The sequence below is a fragment of the Erpetoichthys calabaricus genome, chromosome 4 (genome assembly GCF_900747795.2).
Source record: "Erpetoichthys calabaricus chromosome 4, fErpCal1.3, whole genome shotgun sequence".
Taxonomy (NCBI): domain Eukaryota; kingdom Metazoa; phylum Chordata; class Cladistia; order Polypteriformes; family Polypteridae; genus Erpetoichthys; species Erpetoichthys calabaricus.
Window position 1 is genome coordinate 321,680,984 of NC_041397.2, and position 20,806 is coordinate 321,701,789.

The window sequence follows — 20,806 nt, forward strand, 5'->3', positions numbered from 1 at the left end:
CGTCCAGAACCCCTCAACTCCTCCTGTAGTGACCTCAGGTTCCTCTTCTCACTCTCACTGATCCCGTTGTTCTCCAGCCTGTGAGGAGACACAAGTGTGAGTTACAAACAACATGGGGCGCCACACACACACTGCACTGTCACACTGACGCCCCCTGATGTCACCCAGAATTCCTCTCAGTGTCTCTGCTCATCTAAGTCACATGACGTGTGTGTGTCGGCCTGTCAGTCACTCAGTCCACTCACCGATTGGTCAACATCCTCTGAAGGTCTGCTGGTCACGTCACATTTCATAAAGAAGGTGGTCTGTCCAGTTGACGTGCTGTTGTCCCCTCTGTCCCCCTGCGGTCACTTCCTGTCTGTCTCTCTAGTGCTCCGTCTCTCTTCATTTTCTCTTCTTCACCTCCTCACTCTCATGTCTTCTCTCATTTCGTCTCCTGCTCGTCTCTCATCCTCCATCTTGTTTCTTCCTCTTGTCCACTGATCCCCCCGTCTGCTGCTCTGCTCTTTCTTATTTGATCCAAATGACCTTCAGCCCCCAGAGTGTCATGTCCCCCTCTCCTCCTGTCCACACTGTCTGCTGTCCTGATCCCCCCGTGTCCTTGTCCCCCTGTCTCTGGCGGGACAGTCAGCTGCTGTCCATTTCTTCTTCTTGTCCATCTCACACTCCTCCCTCCTCCTCCTCGTCTTCCTCTGTCTGTCTCTCCTTATTGTTGTTCTCCTTCCTGTCTGTCACCTCAGTCACCTCCACTTGTCACTGTCACTCTGGTCACTCCGTGTGCTGTCATGTGATCAGCCCACCCATCAATAACACATTCACACCCCCCGCCCCTCCCCCTCTTTACTCACCCCAGTTCTGTTAATTTACAGTTGTCACTCCTGAGCCCCCCACTCAGCTGACGAGCCCCTGAATCTCTCAGCTTGTTGTTGTTCAGCCACAGTGCAGTCAGCTGTGAGTTTGGAGACGAGAGGACCGAGGAGAGAGCTGAGCAGCAGGCCGAGGTGAGACCACAAGAGTCCAACCTGTGGAGAAGAAGAGAGATGAGTGAGGACAGACAGACAGAAGGACACACAGCACAAGGGCTCAATGACTGCGCCATCTTCACTGAAATGCACTTTGACCATGAGACCACTGCTGTCCTTATAAGGTAAGGCGCTATATACCTGACAGCGTCTTCTACCTTCCTAACACACTGACTGGTGACACGTCATTCAAAGTGACATGTGGACACTGGACAGGAATGTGAAGGACATGAGGCTGACAGTGTCCTGCACTTGAGGGTTCAGACAGACTTGTCAAAGCCGATGACAGCGGAGGGACCACCTTGGATTTGTGTCCGTAACTGAGGACTCAGCACATGGAGGGGCTTTGACTGATTTGCAGGACCCCATCTACAGATTCCAGTTAGACACTCTGGTCACTGATGGACATCAGAGAGCTCGACACTCGAGTGTCTGTCATGGTGGGCTCTCCTGATGTCAGACCACTTAGACGATGAGGACCCTCTGTCTGTGTATTGTGACAAAGACTGGACTGACTGTGTGATCAGTGACATAATGGACAGTGTGGACAGGGCTGACATGTGACACTCACACATCACATGCTGACCGGTGACACTGACCAGCTGACCTCAGTCCACTAAAGGCCTCACTGCTGGTCACCTCAGTTTTCTTATTTCTCTCCTAATTTGTAATAAAGCCAGTGGACGAGCTCTGAATGGACACTCAGCATCCCAAAGTCCAGTCCCCTGGGCACAGAGGTGGTCTGAGTGGACTGTGAAGTGACCCCCATTACTGCTGACCACTGCTGTCCACTCCCAGCTCTCCTCTGACCTGAGCTGCCCATTCAGAGCAAAATGTCAGAGTGACCTGCTAGCATCGCCACCTGCTGGTAGGTGTTAGAAATGACACAACTGACATCTCAGTGACATCAAACCACACGGAGAATTAAAGAATAAAAAGACAAGAAGAACAGCAGCTGGGCCACCGAAAGAGAAAAGAATCAGAAGATCACAAGAAGAACACGTCAGGGGCTCAGAAAAGGAGGAGAATCATCAGGAATTCAGCAGTCCGGACCACCAGGATTAACTCACCTGTGAAGATCAGGAAACAAATCAAAAGAACTACAACACATCCCATAATAAACAGACAGAATATGAAAGAATGTGAAAGAAAACCAAACAATCGTCTCTTCATAGCTCAGTCCTAAATCACAAGCAAATCCTTTTAGTTCTGAAGACACAAGTGAAGCCCCCCATGGCAGTCTGTTTGAGGGGTCCTGCTTCTCGAGGTCTGACCACAATAAACCTCACAGTCTGAGGGCCAACGTGATTCTCTCAATGACTTCTTCAGGACAAACAATAAAACATAACACACGTTACTAAATAAATCCTAAAAACATCACTCTGTGACAATGACAATGATGTGTGTGACATTAAAGAGTATTGGCATCCACTGCAGCTGTCCCCGTGTTTAGGGCCCCTGTCATTTGTGTGTTCTCGATGTCACATTAGGATACGCTGGTTAAGGCCGATGTCCGCAGACACTTTGGAATATTCAAATGAGGACATGTCCCCTGTTCATGGTGCCAGCGTCATAATAAAGGGTGACACAATTGTCATCAATCAAGTGACGATTTGTCTAAGAAACAGGCAAGACTCGAGCTTTGAGGGTAGAATACAAGACAATGGGGTCACGTCACAAGTCTGATGTGCAGGACACCAACAGAGGAGCACATGGACATCAGGAGCAGAAAAGTGACATCAGAGAGGGGCTGAGCAAATGTCACTTCGTCACTAAGGGTCACAAGGTGGGACAACTGAAATCAGAAACTAACACAAAGTGCTGGGGATTGTGATGGACACCTGAGGCCACAAGAAGTAAACTGAACTGTCAAACTGGGAACAACAGCAGCTGCTGGCCTGCCGAGGTGACGAGGAGCACACGAGGGCTTAGTGGCTTTGAGGTAGATGGTGGTGACAGGCGGTCTGCGGAGTCCTTTACTAAATAAGGTGACATTTTTGTGGAGTGTGTGTGTGTACTCCAGAATACTGACATCTGTTAGTCTGACCTGAGGTCAGCAGGTCACAGAGACTCAGGTACAACACACGTCACAGTCACTGAAGGGACATCTTTAGTGTCCTCATGAAAAGAAATCATCTGAGTGAAGGGGACAACCATGAGGGTCTGCAGTGGTCCACCATGTGCTCAGGACGCATGCCTTGAAGACTTGGCCTGATGTCACGTCCTGCACCAGCTTAGCCTGCCGAGGTCAGACCTCAGTGACAAGTGACATGTTTAGGAGGGGGAGGAGAACTGGGGGTCCACATGTGTTTCCTCGTTTTCTCTCAGTAATTTTTCCTTCACAGCTTTCTTCTTTGATGTTTAAAGACATTGAGAACGTCACAGTCACTGAAGGGACATCTTTAGTGTCCTCATGAAAAGAAATCATCTGAGTGAAGGGGACAACCATGAGGGTCTGCAGTGGTCCACCATGTGCTCAGGACGCATGCCTTGAAGACTTGGCCTGATGTCACGTCCTGCACCAGCTTAGCCTGCCGAGGTCAGACCTCAGTGACAAGTGACATGTTTAGGAGGGGGAGGAGAACTGGGGGTCCACATGTGTTTCCTCGTTTTCTCTCAGTAATTTTTCCTTCACAGTTTTCTTCTTTGATGTTTAAAGACATTGAGCCGCTGAGGTGGTCAGTTAGACCCCCTAAGTGTGGATGCTCTGTGATGGCCTGTCCCTCTGCTTGTGTTCAGTTCCTGCTACTGGGACAGGCCCTGCCACTTAGTGACCCCAACCAGGAGTGACCAGAATCAGAGTGACCTTACTGGGCAGGTGCACCACGTGGACTGGGAATTTGTGAGGACTTATTGGGAGAATAAAGAAGAAGATCAAAATAAAAGAAATAGAAATGAGCATCATGAAGATGAGATCTGCACAGAGAGGAGCAAAGGTTCAAGTGTGTGAGTGTGAGGGGGCAGCTTGGTGGGGTGTCATAGAAAAGGACATGCTGGGGACAAACCTGCTATGGGGGACACAAGAGGAATGGCAAGGAGAGACGAGTAAAAGACACAAAGAATGACGAGTGAGTGTGAGTGCAGATGATGACGTGTGGACAAAGACATGGCCGCTGGACTAAAGAGTGTAAAGCTGGTGTGCAGGAGAAGAGCAAAGTGCTCAAGATCTGCAGGGGCACCCAGTGGCCACTTTATTAGGCACACCAGGTGGGCCTCCTCTGTCTCTAAAGAGCCTGAATTCCACACAGTGTTGACCTGTTGAGACACATGAATGGCTCCTTATGGATTTCTGTCTCCATGTTGTCATCACGGAGTCCTTCAGGCTTCTCAGCCTCACATTTCTGCTCCTCACTTGCAGTTCCAGCTCATCCCAGAAGTGCTTTATTGGACTGGACGTGCAGCCATTGGTGTCAACTGAAGTCACCGTCATGTTAGATAAGCTACCTTGAGGTGACACCTGTTCTGTGACATGTCGTGTTATCCTGCTGAGATCCTCCATTTTTAAAAGTGTCCTCTCTCAGCTGATTATCAGTTACATGACGGTGAGTTGGGAGGCCCATTACACTCTTGAGAACTTTAGACAGAATAGAGAAGTGAGTGACGGACTGAGACTTGTTATCTCAGATTGTCACATCAAGACCAGACTGTCCTATTGGGGGGGATACAGAAGAGACCTTCAGGGTCACTGGCACAGAGCCAGTGTCACAGGATGGATCTATTATTGTCACCACAGTCAGGATTAGGACATGAAGACAGGATTTGAGAAGAGTGGAGGAGATGGGGTCCGGTTCTCAAGTAGGTGGTCTCATCTGACAGACCAGGTCCTCCTCATCTTCCTCTGTCCGTCTCTCCTTATCTTTGTTGTCAGCTCCACTTGTCACTGTCACTCTGGTCACTCCATGTGCTGTCATGTGATCAGCCCACCCATCAATAACACATTCACACCCCCACCCCTCCTCCTCTTTACTCACCTCAGTGTCTCTAATTTACAGTTGTCACTCCTGAGCCCCTCACTCAGCTGACGAGCCCCTGAATCTCCCAGGTTGTTGTTGAAGTTCAGGTCCAGCACAGTCAGCCGTGAGTTTGGAGACGAGAGGACCGAGGAGAGAGCTGAGCAGCAGGCCGTGGTGAGATCACAAGAGAACAACCTGTGGAGAAGAAGAGAGACGAGTGAGGACAGACAGACAGACAGAAGGACACACAGCACAAGGGCTCAATGACTGCGTCGTCTTCACTGAAATGCACTTTGAACCTGAGACCACCGCTGTCCTTATAAGGTAAGGCGCTATATACCTGACAGCGTCTTCTGCCTTCCTGCCACAATGACTGGTGACAAGTCACTCAAAGTGACATGTGGACACTGGACAGGAATGTGAAGGACATGAGGCTGACACTGTCCTGCACTCGAGGGTCCAGACAGACTTGTCAAAGCCGATGACAGCGGAGGGACCACCTTGGATTTGTGTCTGTAACTGAGGACTCAGCACATGGAGGGGCTTTGACTGATTTGCAGGACCCCATCCACAGATTCCTGTTAGACATGCCGGTCACTGCTGGACATCGGAGAGCACGACACTCAAGAGTCTGTCATGGTGGGCTCTCCTGATGTCAGACCACTTAGACGATGAGGACCCTCTGTCTGTCTATTGTGACAAAGACTGGACTGACTGTGTGATCAGTGACATAATGGACAGGGTGGGCAGGACTGACATGTAACACTTCTGACACTCACATGTCACATGCTGACAGGTGCCACTGACCAGCTGACCTCAGTCCACTAAAGGCCTCACTGCTGGTCACCTCAGTTTTCTTATTTCTCTCCTAATTTGTAATAAAGCCAGTGGATGAGCTCTGAATGGACACTCAGCATCCCAAAATCCAGTCCCCTGGGCACAGAGGTGGTCCGAGTGGACTGTGAAGTGACCCCCATTACTGCTGACCACTGCTGTCCACTTCCAGCTCTCCTCTGACCTGAGCTGCCTATTCAGAGCAAAATGGCAGAGTGACCTGCTAGCATCGCCACCTGTTGGTTGGAGTTAGAAATGACACAACTGACATCTCAGTGACATCAAACCACATGGAGAATTAAAGAAGAAAAAGACAAGAAGAACAGCAGCTGTGCCACTGAAAGAGAAAAGAATCAGAAGATCACAAGAAGAACACGTCAGAAAAGGATGAGAATCATCAGGAATTCAGCAGTCCAGACCACCAGGAATAACTCACCTGTGAAGATCAGGAAACAAATCAAAAGTACAACAACACATCCCATAATAAACATACAGAATATGAAAGAATGTGAAAGAAAATCAAACAATCGTCTCTTCATAGCTCAGTCCTAAATCACAAGCAAATCCTTTTAGATCTAAAGACACAAGAAGCTAATTCCTGCATTTATCTCTAGTAGGATTGACTACTGTAATGCGGTGTTCACTGGATGTTCAGACTGTTCTTTATACAGCCTCCAGTTAATCCAAAATGCGGCTGCAAGAATTATTACAAGAACAAGAAAATACGAACACATAACTCCAGTTCTTAAATCCTTACACTGGCCCCCGGTTAAGTTTAGGGCAGATTTCAAAATCCACCTTTTAACATATAAAGCATTAAATGACCAAGGTCCGGCTTACCTGTCTGAACTTATCATGACTTACAAACCTGAGTGCACATTAAGATCTCAAGATGCCGGTCTGCTTTATGATTCCAAGGATTAATAAAATAACAGTGGGAGGTCGAGCTTTTAGTTACAGGGCCCATAAACTGTGGAGTGGTCTGCCTGCTACTATATGAGATGCCCTTTCGGTCTCAGCTTTTAAATCCCGGCTGAAGACTCACTACTTCAGTTTAGCACACCCTGACTAGAGCTGCTGATTAACTGTACAGACTGCATCTCTGTTGTTGGTCATTAGCACTAAAACATAAGTAACATGACAGTTATAATTGTATACTAACCCTCACTTATTCTGTTTTTCTTCTTCAGCGTTGTAATAAAGGGTGACACCATTGTCAAGATAAACTTTCCTTGTTACGCAGATGACACCCAGTTATATATTTCCACTTCATCATCCTCACTTACTGATTGCCTTGCTGAGATCAAGTCTTGGTTATCTTCCAACTTCTTGCAGTTGAACTCTAATAAAACTGAGGTGCTTCTTATGGGCACAAAATCTGCAATAGCGAAGGCATCAAAGATCTCAGTATTAATAGACAACACATCTGTTACCTGTACAGATCAGATACAAAGCCTTGGTGTAATTCTGGACAGCACGTTGCCTTTCCAGTCTCACATCAGTTCTGTTACTCGAGCAGCTTACTTTCATCTGCGAAACATTAATCGCTTGTGTCCATTTTTGTCAAATCACTCTACTGCTATTTTAGTCAATAGTTTGGTCACCTCCCGCCTGGACTATTCCAACTCACTTCTCTTTCGTCTGCCACAAAGGTTACTACATAAACTTCAACTTGTTCAGAATTCGGCTGCTCGTATAATTACTAAAACACCCTGTTCTGATCACATTACACCCGTTATTCAGCAGCTTCATTGGCTGCCAATAAAGTTTAGGGTCAACTACAAAATTTTAGTCCTTACATATAAGGCCATTCATAATCTTGCCCCCACATATCTCTCACAGCTCCTACAAGTCATTAAACCCTCTCGTATGCTCAGATCCTCTTCTTCTATCAACTTAAATAATCCACCAGCACGTCTTGTTACGATGGGATATCGAGCATTTAGCAGATCGGCACCTTCCATATGGAACTCATTACCTGCTTATCTTAAGAATATGACTACCCTTCACCAATTTCAGGCTAATCTTAAAACTTATCTGTTCAAAATTGCTTATTCATTGTAACTGTTATTGGTGTTTTATCTGATGTTTTATTTGGATTTTACATTTTTTAGTCATTGAATGTTTATTTTTTTTAACCTGATTGTACAGTGACCTTGAGTTTTTTGAAAGGCGCTCCAAATAAAATGTATTATTATTATTATTATTCATCAATCAAGTGACGATTTGTCTAAGAAACAGGCGAGACTCGAGCTGTGAGGGTAGAATACACGACAATGGGGTCACGTCACAAGTCTGATGTGCAGGACACCAACAGAGGTGCACGAGGACATCAGGAGCAGAAAAGTGACGTCAGGGAGGGGCTGAGCAAATGTCACTTCGTCACTAAGGGTCACAAGGTGGGACAACTGAAATCAGAAACTAATAGAAAGTGCTGGGTATTGTGATGGACACCTGAGGCCACAAGAAGTGAACTTGACAGTCAAACTGGGAACAGCAGCTGCTGGTCTGCCGAGGTGACGAGGAGCACACAAGGGCTTAGTGGCTTTGGGGGAGATGGTGGTGACAGGTGGTCTGCGGCGTACTTTATTAAATAACGTGACATTTATGTGGAGTGTGTGTGTGTGTGTGTGTACTCCAGAATACTGACATCTGTTAGACTGACCTGAGGACAGTTGACTTCACACTTTTGAAATACATCGATGGACACAATGAGATGTGAAGAACGAGGAGCGAGATGTGACAAGTACAAGCAGCTCAGTGGTGACGTCGGGTGACAGTCTTGTCCTTATTATTAATATTCTTATTATCAGGACTGTGATGGAGGATGTTCTCTCAAGGTGATCAGACGTGTTCATCTGACAGTCCAGGACATCTTATAAGACATCTGAGTTTCTGACGTCAGCCAGTCCTGCAGGTCCCCAAGTCCTGCCCACTGCTGGTGAGGCCGTGTCACTCGTCTCTTTGGATTTCTCTTCTTCATTTCCAGCTCTCACTTCTTCTCTTTTTTTCCTGACTGCACATTTGCTGATTCTTTTGTTCTCCACTCCTCCTGTCCCCTGATATCCCATAATAACTCCTCCATTTCCATCTCCTTTAATGTTGGCCACTCCTCCTATCCCATAATGCCGCATGTCAGTTTTTTTTTTCGTGAAGTTTGTAACATTTGCTGAACTCTGATCACTGATTGGCTCATACAGCACACAGCCTTAGTGTGTCTACAGGCCACAGAGACTCGGGTTCAACACACGTCACAGTCACTGAGGGGACATCTTTAGTGTTCTCATGAGAAGAAAGTCATCTGAGTGAAGGGGACAACCGTGAGGGTCTGCGGTAGTCTGCCATGTGCTCAGGATGCCTGCCTTGAAGACTCGGCCTGACGTCACATCCTGCACTAGCTTAGCCTGCCGAGGTCAGACCTCAGTGACAAGCGACATGTTTAGGGCAGGGAGGAGAACTGGGGGTCCACATGTGTTTCCTCCTTTTCTCTCAGTAGTTTTTCCTTCACAGTTTTCTTTTTTTCCTTATTTGATGTTTAAAGACATTTAAAGACAGTTAGACCCTCTGAGTGTGGACCCTCTGTGATGGCCTGTCCATCCTGCTTGTGTTCAGTTCCTGCTACTGGGAGAGGCCCTGCCACTTAGTGACCCCAACCAGAAGTGACCAGAATCAGAGTGACCTTACTGGGTAGGTGCACCACATGGACTGGGAATTTGTGAGGACGTACTGGGAGAATGAAGAAGAAGAAGAAGATCAAAATAAGAGAAATAGAAATGAACATCATGAAGATGAGATCTGCACAGACAGGAGCAAAGTTTCAAGTGTGTGAGTGTGAGGGGCAGCCTGGTGAAGTGTCAGAGAAAAGGACATGCGGGGGACAAACCTGCTATGGGGGACACAAGAGGAATGACAAGGAGAGACGAGCAGAAGACAGAAAGAGTGACGAGTGAGTGTGAGTGCAGATGATGACGTGTGCACAAAGACATGGCTGCTGGGCTAAAGAGTGTAAAGCGGGTGTGCAGGAGAAGAGCAAAGTGCTCAAGATCTGTAGGGGCACCCAGGGGCCACTTTATTAGGCAGACCAGGTGGGCCTCCTCGGCCTCTAAAGACCCTGAATTCCCCAAGGTGTGGACCCCTTGAGACACATGAATGGCTCCTTATGGATTTCCATCTCCATGTTGTCATCACGCAGTCCTTCAGACTTCTCAGCCTCACATTTTTGCTCCTCACTTGCAGTCCCGGCTCATCCCAGAAGTGCTTTATTGGACTGGACAGGCAGCCATTGGGGTCAACTGAAGTCACCGTCATGTTAGATAAGCCACCTTGAGGACACCTGCTCTGTGACATGTCGTGTTATCCTGCTGAGATCCTCCATTTTTAAAAGTGTCCGCTCTCAGCTGATTATTAGTTACGTGATGGTGAGTTGGGAGGCCACAACACTCTTGAGGACTTTAGACAGAATAGAGAAGTGAGTGATGAACTGAGACTTGTTATCTCAGATTGTCACATCAAGATCAGACTGTCCTAATGGGGGGATACAGGAGAGACCTTCAGGGTCACTGGCACAGAGTCGGTGTCACAGGATGGATTTGTTATTGTCACGACAGTTGGGATTAGGAGATGAAGACAGGATTTGAGAAGAGTGGAGGAGATGGGGTCCGGTGCTCAAGTAGGTGGTCTTATGTGACAGAGCAGGTCCTCCTCCTCCTCCTTTGTCTGTCTCTCCTTATCTTTGTTGTCCTTCCTGCCTGTCACCTAAGTCAGCTCCACTTGTCACTGTCACTCTGGTCACTCCATGTGCTGTCATGTGATCAGCCCGCCCATCAATAACACATTCACACCCCCCACCCCTCCCCCTCTTTACTCACCACAGTTTCACTAATTTACAGTTGTCACTCCTGAGCCCCTCACTCAGCTGACGAGCCCCTGAATCTCCCAGGTTGTTGTCGTCCAGGTACAGATATGTCAGCCGTGAGTTTCGAGATGAGAGGACCGAGGAGAGAGCTGAGCAGCAGGCCGAGGTGAGACCACAAGACCACAACCTGTGGAGAAGAAGAGAGACGAGTGAGGACAGACAGACAGAAGGACACACCGCACAAGGGCTCAATGACTGCACCGTCTTCACTGAAATGCACTTTGACCCTGAGACCACCGCTGTCCTTATAAGGTAAGGCGCTATATACCTGACAGCGTCTTCTGCCTTCCTGCCACACTGACTGGTGACAAGTCACTCAAAGTGACATGTGGACACTGGACAGGAATGTGAAGGACATGAGGCTGACAGTGTCCTGCACTCGAGGGTCCAGACAGACTTGTCAAAGCCGATGACAGCGGAGGGACCACCTTGAGTTTGTGTCTGTAACTAAGGACTCAGCACATGGAGGGGCTTTGACTGATTTGCAGGACCCCATCCATAGATTCCTGTTAGATACGCCGGTCACTGCTGGACATCGGAGAGTGCGACACTCGAGTGTCTGTCATGGTGGGCTCTCCTGATGTCAGACCACTTAGACGATGAGGACCCTCTGTCTGTGTATTGTGACAAAGAATGGACTGACTGTGTGATCAGTGACATAATGGACAGGGTGGACAGGACTGACATGTGACACTTCTGACACTCACACGTCACATGCTGACCGGTGCCACTGACCAGCTGACCTTAGTCCACTACAGGCCTCACTGCTGGTCACCTCAGTTTTCTTATTTGTCTCCTAATTTGTAATAAAGCCGGTGGACGAGCTCTGAATGGACACTCAGCATCCCAAAGTCCAGTCCCCTGGGCACAGAGGTGGTCTGAGTGGACTGTGAAGTGACCCCCATTACTGCTGACCACTGCTGTCCACTCCCAGCTCTCCTGTGATCTGAGCTGCCCATTCAGAGCAAAATGGCAGAGTGACCTGCTAGCATCGCCACCTGCTGGTAGGTGTTAGAAATGACACAATTGACATCTCAGTGACGTCAAACCACACGGAGAATTAAAGAATAAAAACACAAGAAGAACAGCAGCTGGGCCACCGAAAGAGAAAAGAATCAGAAGATCACAAGAAGAACACGTCAGGGGCTCAGAAAAGGACGAGAATCATCAGGAATTCAGCAGTCAGGACCACCAGCATTAACTCACCTGTGAAGATCGGGAAACAAATCAAAAGAACAACAACACATCCCATAATAAACAGACAGAATATGAAAGAATGTGACAGAAAACCAAACAATCGTCTCTTCATAGCTCAGTCCTAAATCACAAGCAAATCCTTTTAGTTCTGAAGACACAAGTGAAGCCCCCCATGGCAGGCTGTTTGAGGGGTCCTGCTTCTCGAGGTCCGACCACATAAACCTCACAGTCTGAGGGCCAACGTGATTCTCTCAATGACTTCTTCAGGGCAAACAATAAAACATAACACACGTTACAAAATAAATCCCAAAAACGTCACTCTGTGACAATGACAATGATGTGTGTGACATTAAAGAGTATTGGAGTCCACTGCCGCTGTCCCCGTGTTTAGGACCCCCAGTCATTTGTGTGTTCTCGATGTCACATTAGGATACGCTGGTTATGACCGATATCTGCAGACACTTTGGAATATTCAAATGAGGACATGTCCCCTGTTCATGGTGCCAGCGTCATAATAAAGGGTGACACCATTGTCATCAATCAAGTGACGATTTGTCTAAGAAACAGGCAAGACTCGAGCTTTGAGGGTAGAATACAAGACAATGGGGTCACGTCACAAGTCTGATGTGCAGGACACCAACAGAGGTGCATGACGACATCAGGAGCAGAAAAGTGATATCAGAGAGGGGCTGAGCAAATGTCACTTCGTCACTAAGGGTCACAAGGTGGGACAACTGAAATCAGAAACTAACACAAAGTGCTGGGGATTGTGATGGACACCTGAGGCCACAAGAAGTAAACTGGACTGTCAAACTGGGAACAACAGCAGCTGCTGGTCTGCCGAGGTGACGAGGAGCACATGAGGGCTTAGTGGCTTTGGGGTAGATGGTGGTGACAGGCGGTCTGCAGAGTCCTTTACTAAATAAGGTGATATTTTTGGGGAGTGTGTGTGTGTGTGTACTCCAGAATACTGACATCTGTTAGTCTGACCTGAGGTCAGCAGGCCACAGAGACTCAAGTTCAACACATGTCACAGTCACTGAAGGGACATCTTTAGTGTCCTCATGAGAAGAAATCATCTGAGTGAAGGGGACAACCATGAGGGTCTGCAGTGCTTCACCATGTGCTCAGGATGCCTGCCTTGAAGAATCGGCCTGACGTCATGTCCTGCACCAGCTTAGCCTGCCGAGGTCAGACCTCAGTGACAAGTGACATGTTTAGGAGGGGGAGGAGAACTGGGGGTCCACATGTGTTTCCTCGTTTTCTCTCAGTAATTTTTCCTTCACAGTTTTCTTCTTTGATGTTTAAAGACATTGAGCCGCTGAGGTGGTCAGTTAGACCCCCTAAGTGTGGATGCTCTGTGATGGCCTGTCCCTCTGCTTGTGTTCAGTTCCTGCTACTGGGACAGGCCCTGCCACTTAGTGACCCCAACCATGAGTGACCAGAATCAGAGTGACCTTACTGGGCAGGTGCACCACGTGGACTGGGAATTTGTGAGGACTTATTGGGAGAATAAAGAAGAAAATCAAAATAAAAGAAATAGAAATGAGCATCATGAAGATGAGATCTGCACAGAGAGGAGCAAAGGTTCAAGTGTGTGAGTGTGAGGAGCAGCTTGGTGGGGTGTCATAGAAAAGGACATGCTGGGGACAAACCTGCTATGGGGGACACAAGAGGAATGACAAGGAGAGACGAGTAAAAGACACAAAGAATGACGAGTGAGTGTGAGTGCAGATGATGACTTGTGGACAAAGACATGGCCGCTGGGCTAAAGAGTGTAACGCGGGTGTGCAGGAGAAGAGCAAAGTGCTCAAGATCTGCAGGGGCACCCAGTGGCCACTTTATTAGGCACACCAGGTGGGCCTCCTCTGTCTCTAAAGAGCCTGAATTCCACACGGTGTTGACCTGTTGAGACACATGAGTGGCTCCTTATGGATTTCTGTCTCCATGTTGTCATCACGCACTCCTTCAGACTTCTCAGCCTTACATTTCTGCTCCTCACTTGCAGTTCCAGCTCATCCCAGAAGTGCTTTATTGGACTGGACGTGCAGCCATTGGTGTCAACAGAAGTCACCGTCATGTTAGATGCGCCACATTGAGGTGACACCTGCTCTGTGACATGTCGTGTTATCCTGCTGAGATCCTCCATTTTTAAAAGTGTCTTCTCTCAGCTGATTATCAGTTATGTGACGGTGAGTTGGAAGGCCCATTACACTCTTGAGAACTTTAGACAGAATAGAGAAGTGAGTGACGGACTGAGACTTGTTATCCCAGATTGTCACATCAAGACCAGACTGTCCTATTGGGGGCGGGGGGGGGGGGGGTGGTTACAGAAGAGACCTTCAGGGTCGCTGGCACAGAGCCGGTGTCACAGGATGGATTTATTATTGTCACCACAGTCAGGATTATGACATGAAGACAGGATTTGAGAAGAGTGGAGGAGATGGGGTCCGGTGCTCAAGTAGGTGGTCTCATCTGACAGACCAGGTCCTCCTCATCTTCCTCTGTCTGTCTCTCCTTATCTTTGTTGTCAGCTCCACTTGTCACTGTCACTCTGGTCACTCCATGTGCTGTCATGTGATCAGCCCGCCCATCAATAACACATTCACACCCCCCACCCCTCCCCCTCTTTACTCACCTCAGTGTCACTAATTTACAGTTGTCACTCCTGAGCCCCTCACTCAGCTGAAGAGCTCCTGAATCTCCAAGGCTGTTGTTGTACAGGTCCAGTTCAGTCAGCTGTGAGTTTGGAGAGGAGAGGACCGAGGAGAGAGCTGAGCAGCAGGCCGAGGTGAGACCACAAGAGACCAACCTGTGGAGAAGAAGAGAGACGAGTGAGGACAGACAGACAGACAGACAGAAGGACACACAGCACAAGGGCTCAATGACTGCGCCGTCTTCACTGAAATGCACTTTGACCCTGAGACCACCGCTGTCCTTATAACGTAAGGCGCTATATACCTGACAGCGTCTTCTGCCTTCCTGCCACAATGACTGGTGACAAGTCACTCAAAGTGACATGTGGACACTGGACAGGAATGTGAAGGACATGAGGCTGACAGTGTCCTGCACTCGAGGGTCCAGACAGACTTGTCAAAGCCGATGACAGCGGAGGGACCACCTTGGGTTTGTGTCTGTAACTGAGGACTCAGCACATGGAGGGGCTTTGACTGATTTGCAGGACCCCATCCACAGATTCCTGTTAGACACGCCGGTCACTGCTGGACATCGGAGAGCGTGACACTCGAGTGTCTGTCATGGTGGGCTCTCCTGATGTCAGACCACTTAGACGTGACATTAAAGAGCATTGGCGTCCACTGCAGCTGTCTCCGTGTTTAGAACCCCCGGTCATTTGTGTTCTCGATGTCACATTAGGATATGCTGATTAAGGCCAATGTCTTCAGACACTGTGGAACATTCAAATGATGACAAGGCCCCTGTTCAAGGTGCCAGCGTGGTAATAAAGGGTGACACCATTGTCATAAATCAAGTGACAATTTGCCTAAGAAATAGGCAAGACTCGAGTTGTGAGGGTAGAATACACGACAATTGGGTCACGTCACAAGTCTGATGTGAAGTACACCAACAGAGGTGCATGAAGACATCAGGAGCAGAAAGTGACATCAGAGAGGGGCTGAGCAAATGTCACTTCGTCACTAAGGGTCACAAGGTGGGACAACTGAAATCAGAAACTAATAGAAAGTGCTGGGGATTGTGATGGACACCTGAGGTCACAGGAAGAGAACTGGAGTGTCAAGATAGATAGATAGATAGATAGATAGATAGATAGATAGATAGATAGATAGATAGATAGATAGATAGATAGATAGATAGATAGATAGATAGATAGATAGATAGATAGATAGATAGATAGATAGATAGATAGATAGATAGATAGATAGATAGATAGATAGATAAAAGGCAGTCAAATTTCAGCAACATTTAAAAGTAAAGTTTTCCTACTCAGACTTTAGTACCAGACATTCATTTTCCATGGAACATAAAACATCATTTACAGCCCAGATTTCTCTAAATACATCTAATTGATTAATTAGTTTAAAATATGCAAATTCAATCTTCAATCTCCTTTGAAGGAGGACCTTAAACATTAATAGAGCGTCGGTGGTTTTCAGACCTTTATCTCTATTTCTTCTTGTTTTTAAAGTTGCCATCTTGGCCTGGCCTAACAAAAAATTGCAAAGTAAACATTCTCTTTTACAAATTCTTGACACCAACATTTCAAAAATATAAATGAGTTCATTAAATACAATTCCCAAATTCAACAACAATAAAGCAAGGAAATTCAGCAATGGTTGTAATCTGGTACAATACAGAAATAAATGATAAATTGTTTCTTTCTGAAGGTGTAATGGACACTGATCGCCAATGGTTTTTAAGAATGAATTGGTGGCTACTGCTCCATGTAGAATCCTCCACTGCAGGTCCCCAGCTCAATGGGAGGTTTATATAAAGTCCTCCATGCTGGAGATGTCGTGTCATGCAGACAGTCATTTCCTTCAAATGTATAAAATGGGACACTTTAAGACACCAGTCATACAATTCTTTTTTTTTGACAAATCTTGGAACAAAATTCCATTCATGTGATTAATTTTTAAAATTGAGTTTTTAGGCCTGATAAAATCTTTTACATTTGGTTAATGTCACATTCAGGAGGTTCTGCCTCTTTTATGAGATCTCCAGAGATATAATCCTCACACAGGGGACCTGCACCCAATTGCACTAAAGAGACTTTTAGTTTGTTAATAATCGACCCCCCAAAACGGACAGACCTAATCCCGAGCTCATGTGTCACAGCTGCCTCAGACTTCCACTGGTTGCTGGTCGGATCAATAAAGTCAGCTACTTTAGTAAAGCCTTTGTTCATAAGCAGGGAGTTCAAACTGACCAAGTCAAACTCCAAGGTTGGATTCCATACTACTGGTTCTTCAAGTAACCAGAAGACTGATTCCAGATTAATTCCCACTCTGCTTGTTTTAATGTGCCAAATTAATAACATATTGCGGTAAAAAACGGGCAGCACAGACAGCGCCAATCGCTTGATGTCAATGAAAAGGAGTTGCAAATCAAAATGAAGATTACCAACCCTATGGAAAAAAAGCGAAAGCCAAACTCCTCCACAGTAAAGGCTGAAGGGCGTACAAGAGACGCTGTAAATCTGTCAGCCTAAAAGCTTCAATTCTGCACAGAATGTCCACTAAGCCCTGACCACCTTCATCCACAGGCAGATGTACCACACTGCGTTTAACCCAATGAATTTTGACCCAAAAAATTCCAGCAAAATTCTCTGAATTTCTTTTAATAGCCAAAGTGGAGGATCTGCACACCTAAATTTATGCCAAAGCATTGAAGCGATTAAATTATTAATAATCAGCACTCTACCCCGAAAAGAGAGCTTGGCGACCACCCATTTCCATTTCTTCAGTCTCCCCTGAATTTGATCAATTAAGCCCTCCCAGTTATCAGCTGTGGCTCCAGACTTCCCAATGTAAATTCCCAGATGTTTAAACACCTTAGAGTTCCATGTTAACACTAGAATTACCATAGCCTATGAAAAATCTCGTAGATCCTGCCCACCTTAAATCGCTTCTTAAATCCGTTCACACCTCTCCGCCAGCATCCTTTGTCCTCTAAATGTGCTGATAAAAGACAAGCTGCCAGCAGCCGGCTATTCCATCCCCCCACCGACTTAGAACGTGAGCGAACTTCTCCCAGCTCATGCCTTGATTGTTTATCTGGGAGTGAAGTGGAGTTTTAGACTGGAAATAATAGATCATTGTTTGGAACACATGCATTTCATGCGTGTTCTGTTTCTAAAGTAATCTGTGTAAACACATTGTTAAAACAGAAACTTTTTCATATTTTAGTAATAAATGTTACAAAATGTAGTAGGCATAAACTATAAAATGTGTAAAGCCCGAGTTCCAAAGATCAAATAAACACTTTTACAAAAGCTTCAAGGTTGATACAACAGCTTCCGTGGCGTAGCGTGCCAAGATTTGCTTCTTAGAACACAGCAGCTTTCCCTTGCCTCAGAGTCCTGAGTTCGATTCCCCGCTCGGGGATAAAGTGTTACTTTTTTTTTTCTTTTTAACCTCAAACGGACATAAAATTTATAAATTGGTATGCACTGTCAGTTAATGAGATCGTTATATTTTCATGTGGGATGCTCCTTTTAAAATATTTTTTTAACAGTTGAGACTGCAATTAACAGGAACAACTGTCCCTATAACTGTTATTTTTAAGATCCATAACACACAGACAGACAGAGCACTGCGTAATACAGAGACAGACAGGCAGAGATATACAAACAAACAGGGAAGGCACATGTACTGAAAGAAAAAAAAGATCAACATGTGCGTAGTTCCTGCTGCACTGAATAAGCTCACGCGCTCTAACATCACCCCTCCACGATCTGACTCTCTAAGTAACAGCGCAAGTACAGACACAAACCAAGTGTATGTGTGTACTGTATAATATTAACAAAAAGAGCAGCTTACTACTGAAAACGGCAAATATAGGAGTGAGTGGGGATCAAACCGGGACTCTTGATTACACTTAGTTTGTGTCTGTACTTGTGCTGTTACTTAGAGAGTTATTCCTGTTAATTGCAGTCTCAATTGTTAAAAAAATATTTTAAAAGGAGCATCCCACATGAAAATATAACGATCTCATTAACTGACAGTGCATACCAATTTATAAATTCTATGTCCGTTTGAGGTTAAAAAGAAAAAAAAAGCAACATTTCATCCCCAGCAGGGAATCAAACTCAGGGCTGTGAGGCACGGCAAAGCTGCTGCGCTCTAAGAAGCAAATCTTAATGCGCTACGCCACGGAAACTGTTGTCCCAACTTGAAGCTTTTGTGAAAGTGTTTATCTGATCTTTGGAACTCGGGCTTTACACATTCTATAGTTTATGCCTACTACATTTTGTAACATTTATTACTAAAATATGACAAAGTTTCTGTTTTAACAATGTGTTTACACAGATTACTTTAGAAACAGAACACGCATGAAATGCGTGTGTTCCAAATAACAATCTATTATTTCCACTCAAAAACTCCACTTCACTCCCAGATAATCAATCAAGGCATGAGCTGGGAAAAGTTTGTGCACGTTCTAAGTCGGTGGGGGGATGGAATAGCCGGCTGCTGGCAGCTTGTGTTTTATCAGCACATTTAGAGGACAAAGGATGCTGGCGGAGAGGTGTGAATGGATTTAAGAAGCGATTTAAGGTGGGCCGGATGTACAAGTTTTTTCGTAGGCTCTGGTAATTCTAGTGTTAAACCACTTGAGAGGCTTGGGGGAGGACAGTCCCACTTGCCCATCAGAAAGGCATTACATTTGGACCAGTTGACCCTGGCAGATGACACAGTTTGAAACAGCTGTAAACAGTCCTGCAGCAGGACAACATCATTGGGTTCAGTGATGACAATTGTGACATCGTCAGTATATGCCACCACCTTAAAGGATGCAGTGGGACACACAGGCAATGACAGGCCATGAAGTAATTGGCGAAGTCTGTGGAGCAGGGGTTCTATGGACAGTGAGTATAACATACCATAGAGTGCACACCCCTGATGAATGCCCCTTGTAACAGAAAATGGGGCTCCCAATCCTCCATTAATTTTTAAAACACTAAACACATTTGTGTACATTAATTTAATATATCCTAGAAATGTCTCACCAAAACCAAACCTCTCTAGAACTTTAAATAAATACTGGTGGTCTACCCGGTCAAAGGCCTTCTTTTGATCCAATGAGATGAGACCCACCTTAAACCCAAGAATCTCAGAGGCAGATACCAAATCCCACACAAAGAAAATGTTATCAAAAATACATCGTTCAGGGACACAGTATGACTGATCGAAGGCCACCAAGCAGTTCATGACAGTCCTCAGACAAAGAGCCAACGCTTTGGAAAAGATTTTATAGTCCGAGCAGAGTAGGCTGATTGGTCTCCAGTTCTTAATGTTGCAGAGATCCCCTTTTTTTGGCAAAATAGTCAAAACAGCTCTCCGACAACTCACAGGAAGTTCTTTATCCCTGATGCTCTTCACGAACACAGTCAGGAAGTCCTTACCCATGATATCCCAAAAGAACTTGTAGAATTCAACAGGAAGTCCATCGATCCCAGGGGCTTTGTTCTGATTTAAACTCCCAAGAGCACTAGTGAGCTCCTCCAGTGATAGTGGCAGGTCGAGTACATCCTTGGTGGATGGAGTCAACTGTGGTAAGTCATTAAAGAAAAATTCTGTGTTTGAAGACAAGTCCACGGTTTCTGCAGAGAATAAGTCTTTGTAAAATTTTAAGGCAAATTCCCTGATCTCCTCGGTCTCCGTCATTTCAGTCCCATCAGCAGTTTTCAGACAGTGAATGATTTTTGCCTGCGCAACCTTTTTATCCAAAGAAAAGAAAAACTGTGTAGGGGCGTCTATGTGAGAAATATTCTGGAATCTCCCCTGGACAATGGCACCCTTCACCTGTTCATCCAACAGGGACCTCAGAGAATCCTTTTTGTCTTGTAGGGACTCGATCAAAATGGCATCAAAACCGGTTTCCAGTTTGTCTTGAATTAGCCCAATGTCCTCTTCCAGTTCTTTAATGGCCATGGTGACCTTTCTAGAAGAATGTTCAGAATAAAACTGGCAAAACAGTTTAATTTGGACCTTGGAGACGTCCCACCAATGTTTCAGAGATGAGAATTCACTTTTGCTGAGTCTCCATTTGTCCCAAAAGAGACAAAAGTGTTGAAGAAATAGAGAGTCTTTAAGAAGTTTAGTATTAAAGTGCCAGAAAGATTTAAAATTACTCTCAGACCCCAAAGAAAAACGAGTGAGAGCTAAACTATGGTCTGAAAACCCTGT

The 20,806-nt window shown here is 46.0% G+C and overlaps 2 protein-coding genes across 2 annotated transcripts in view; both read right to left on the reverse strand.

Annotated features, from left to right (window-relative positions):
- The window catches only part of LOC114643526 (NACHT, LRR and PYD domains-containing protein 3-like), a 2,412,635-nt gene that overhangs the window by 1,560,771 nt on the left and 831,058 nt on the right, over positions 1-20,806 (reverse strand). Inside the window, exons 16-18 of the mRNA XM_051925773.1 lie at positions 14,560-14,733; positions 10,678-10,851; positions 849-1,022 (exon numbers count right to left, since the gene is read on the reverse strand). Of these exons, the coding sequence (XP_051781733.1) occupies positions 849-1,022; positions 10,678-10,851; positions 14,560-14,733 (522 nt within the window). The remainder of the gene's footprint in view (positions 1-848; positions 1,023-10,677; positions 10,852-14,559; positions 14,734-20,806) is intronic.
- The window catches only part of LOC114643532 (butyrophilin-like protein 2), a 678,491-nt gene that overhangs the window by 529,405 nt on the left and 128,280 nt on the right, over positions 1-20,806 (reverse strand). The window lies entirely within an intron of this gene.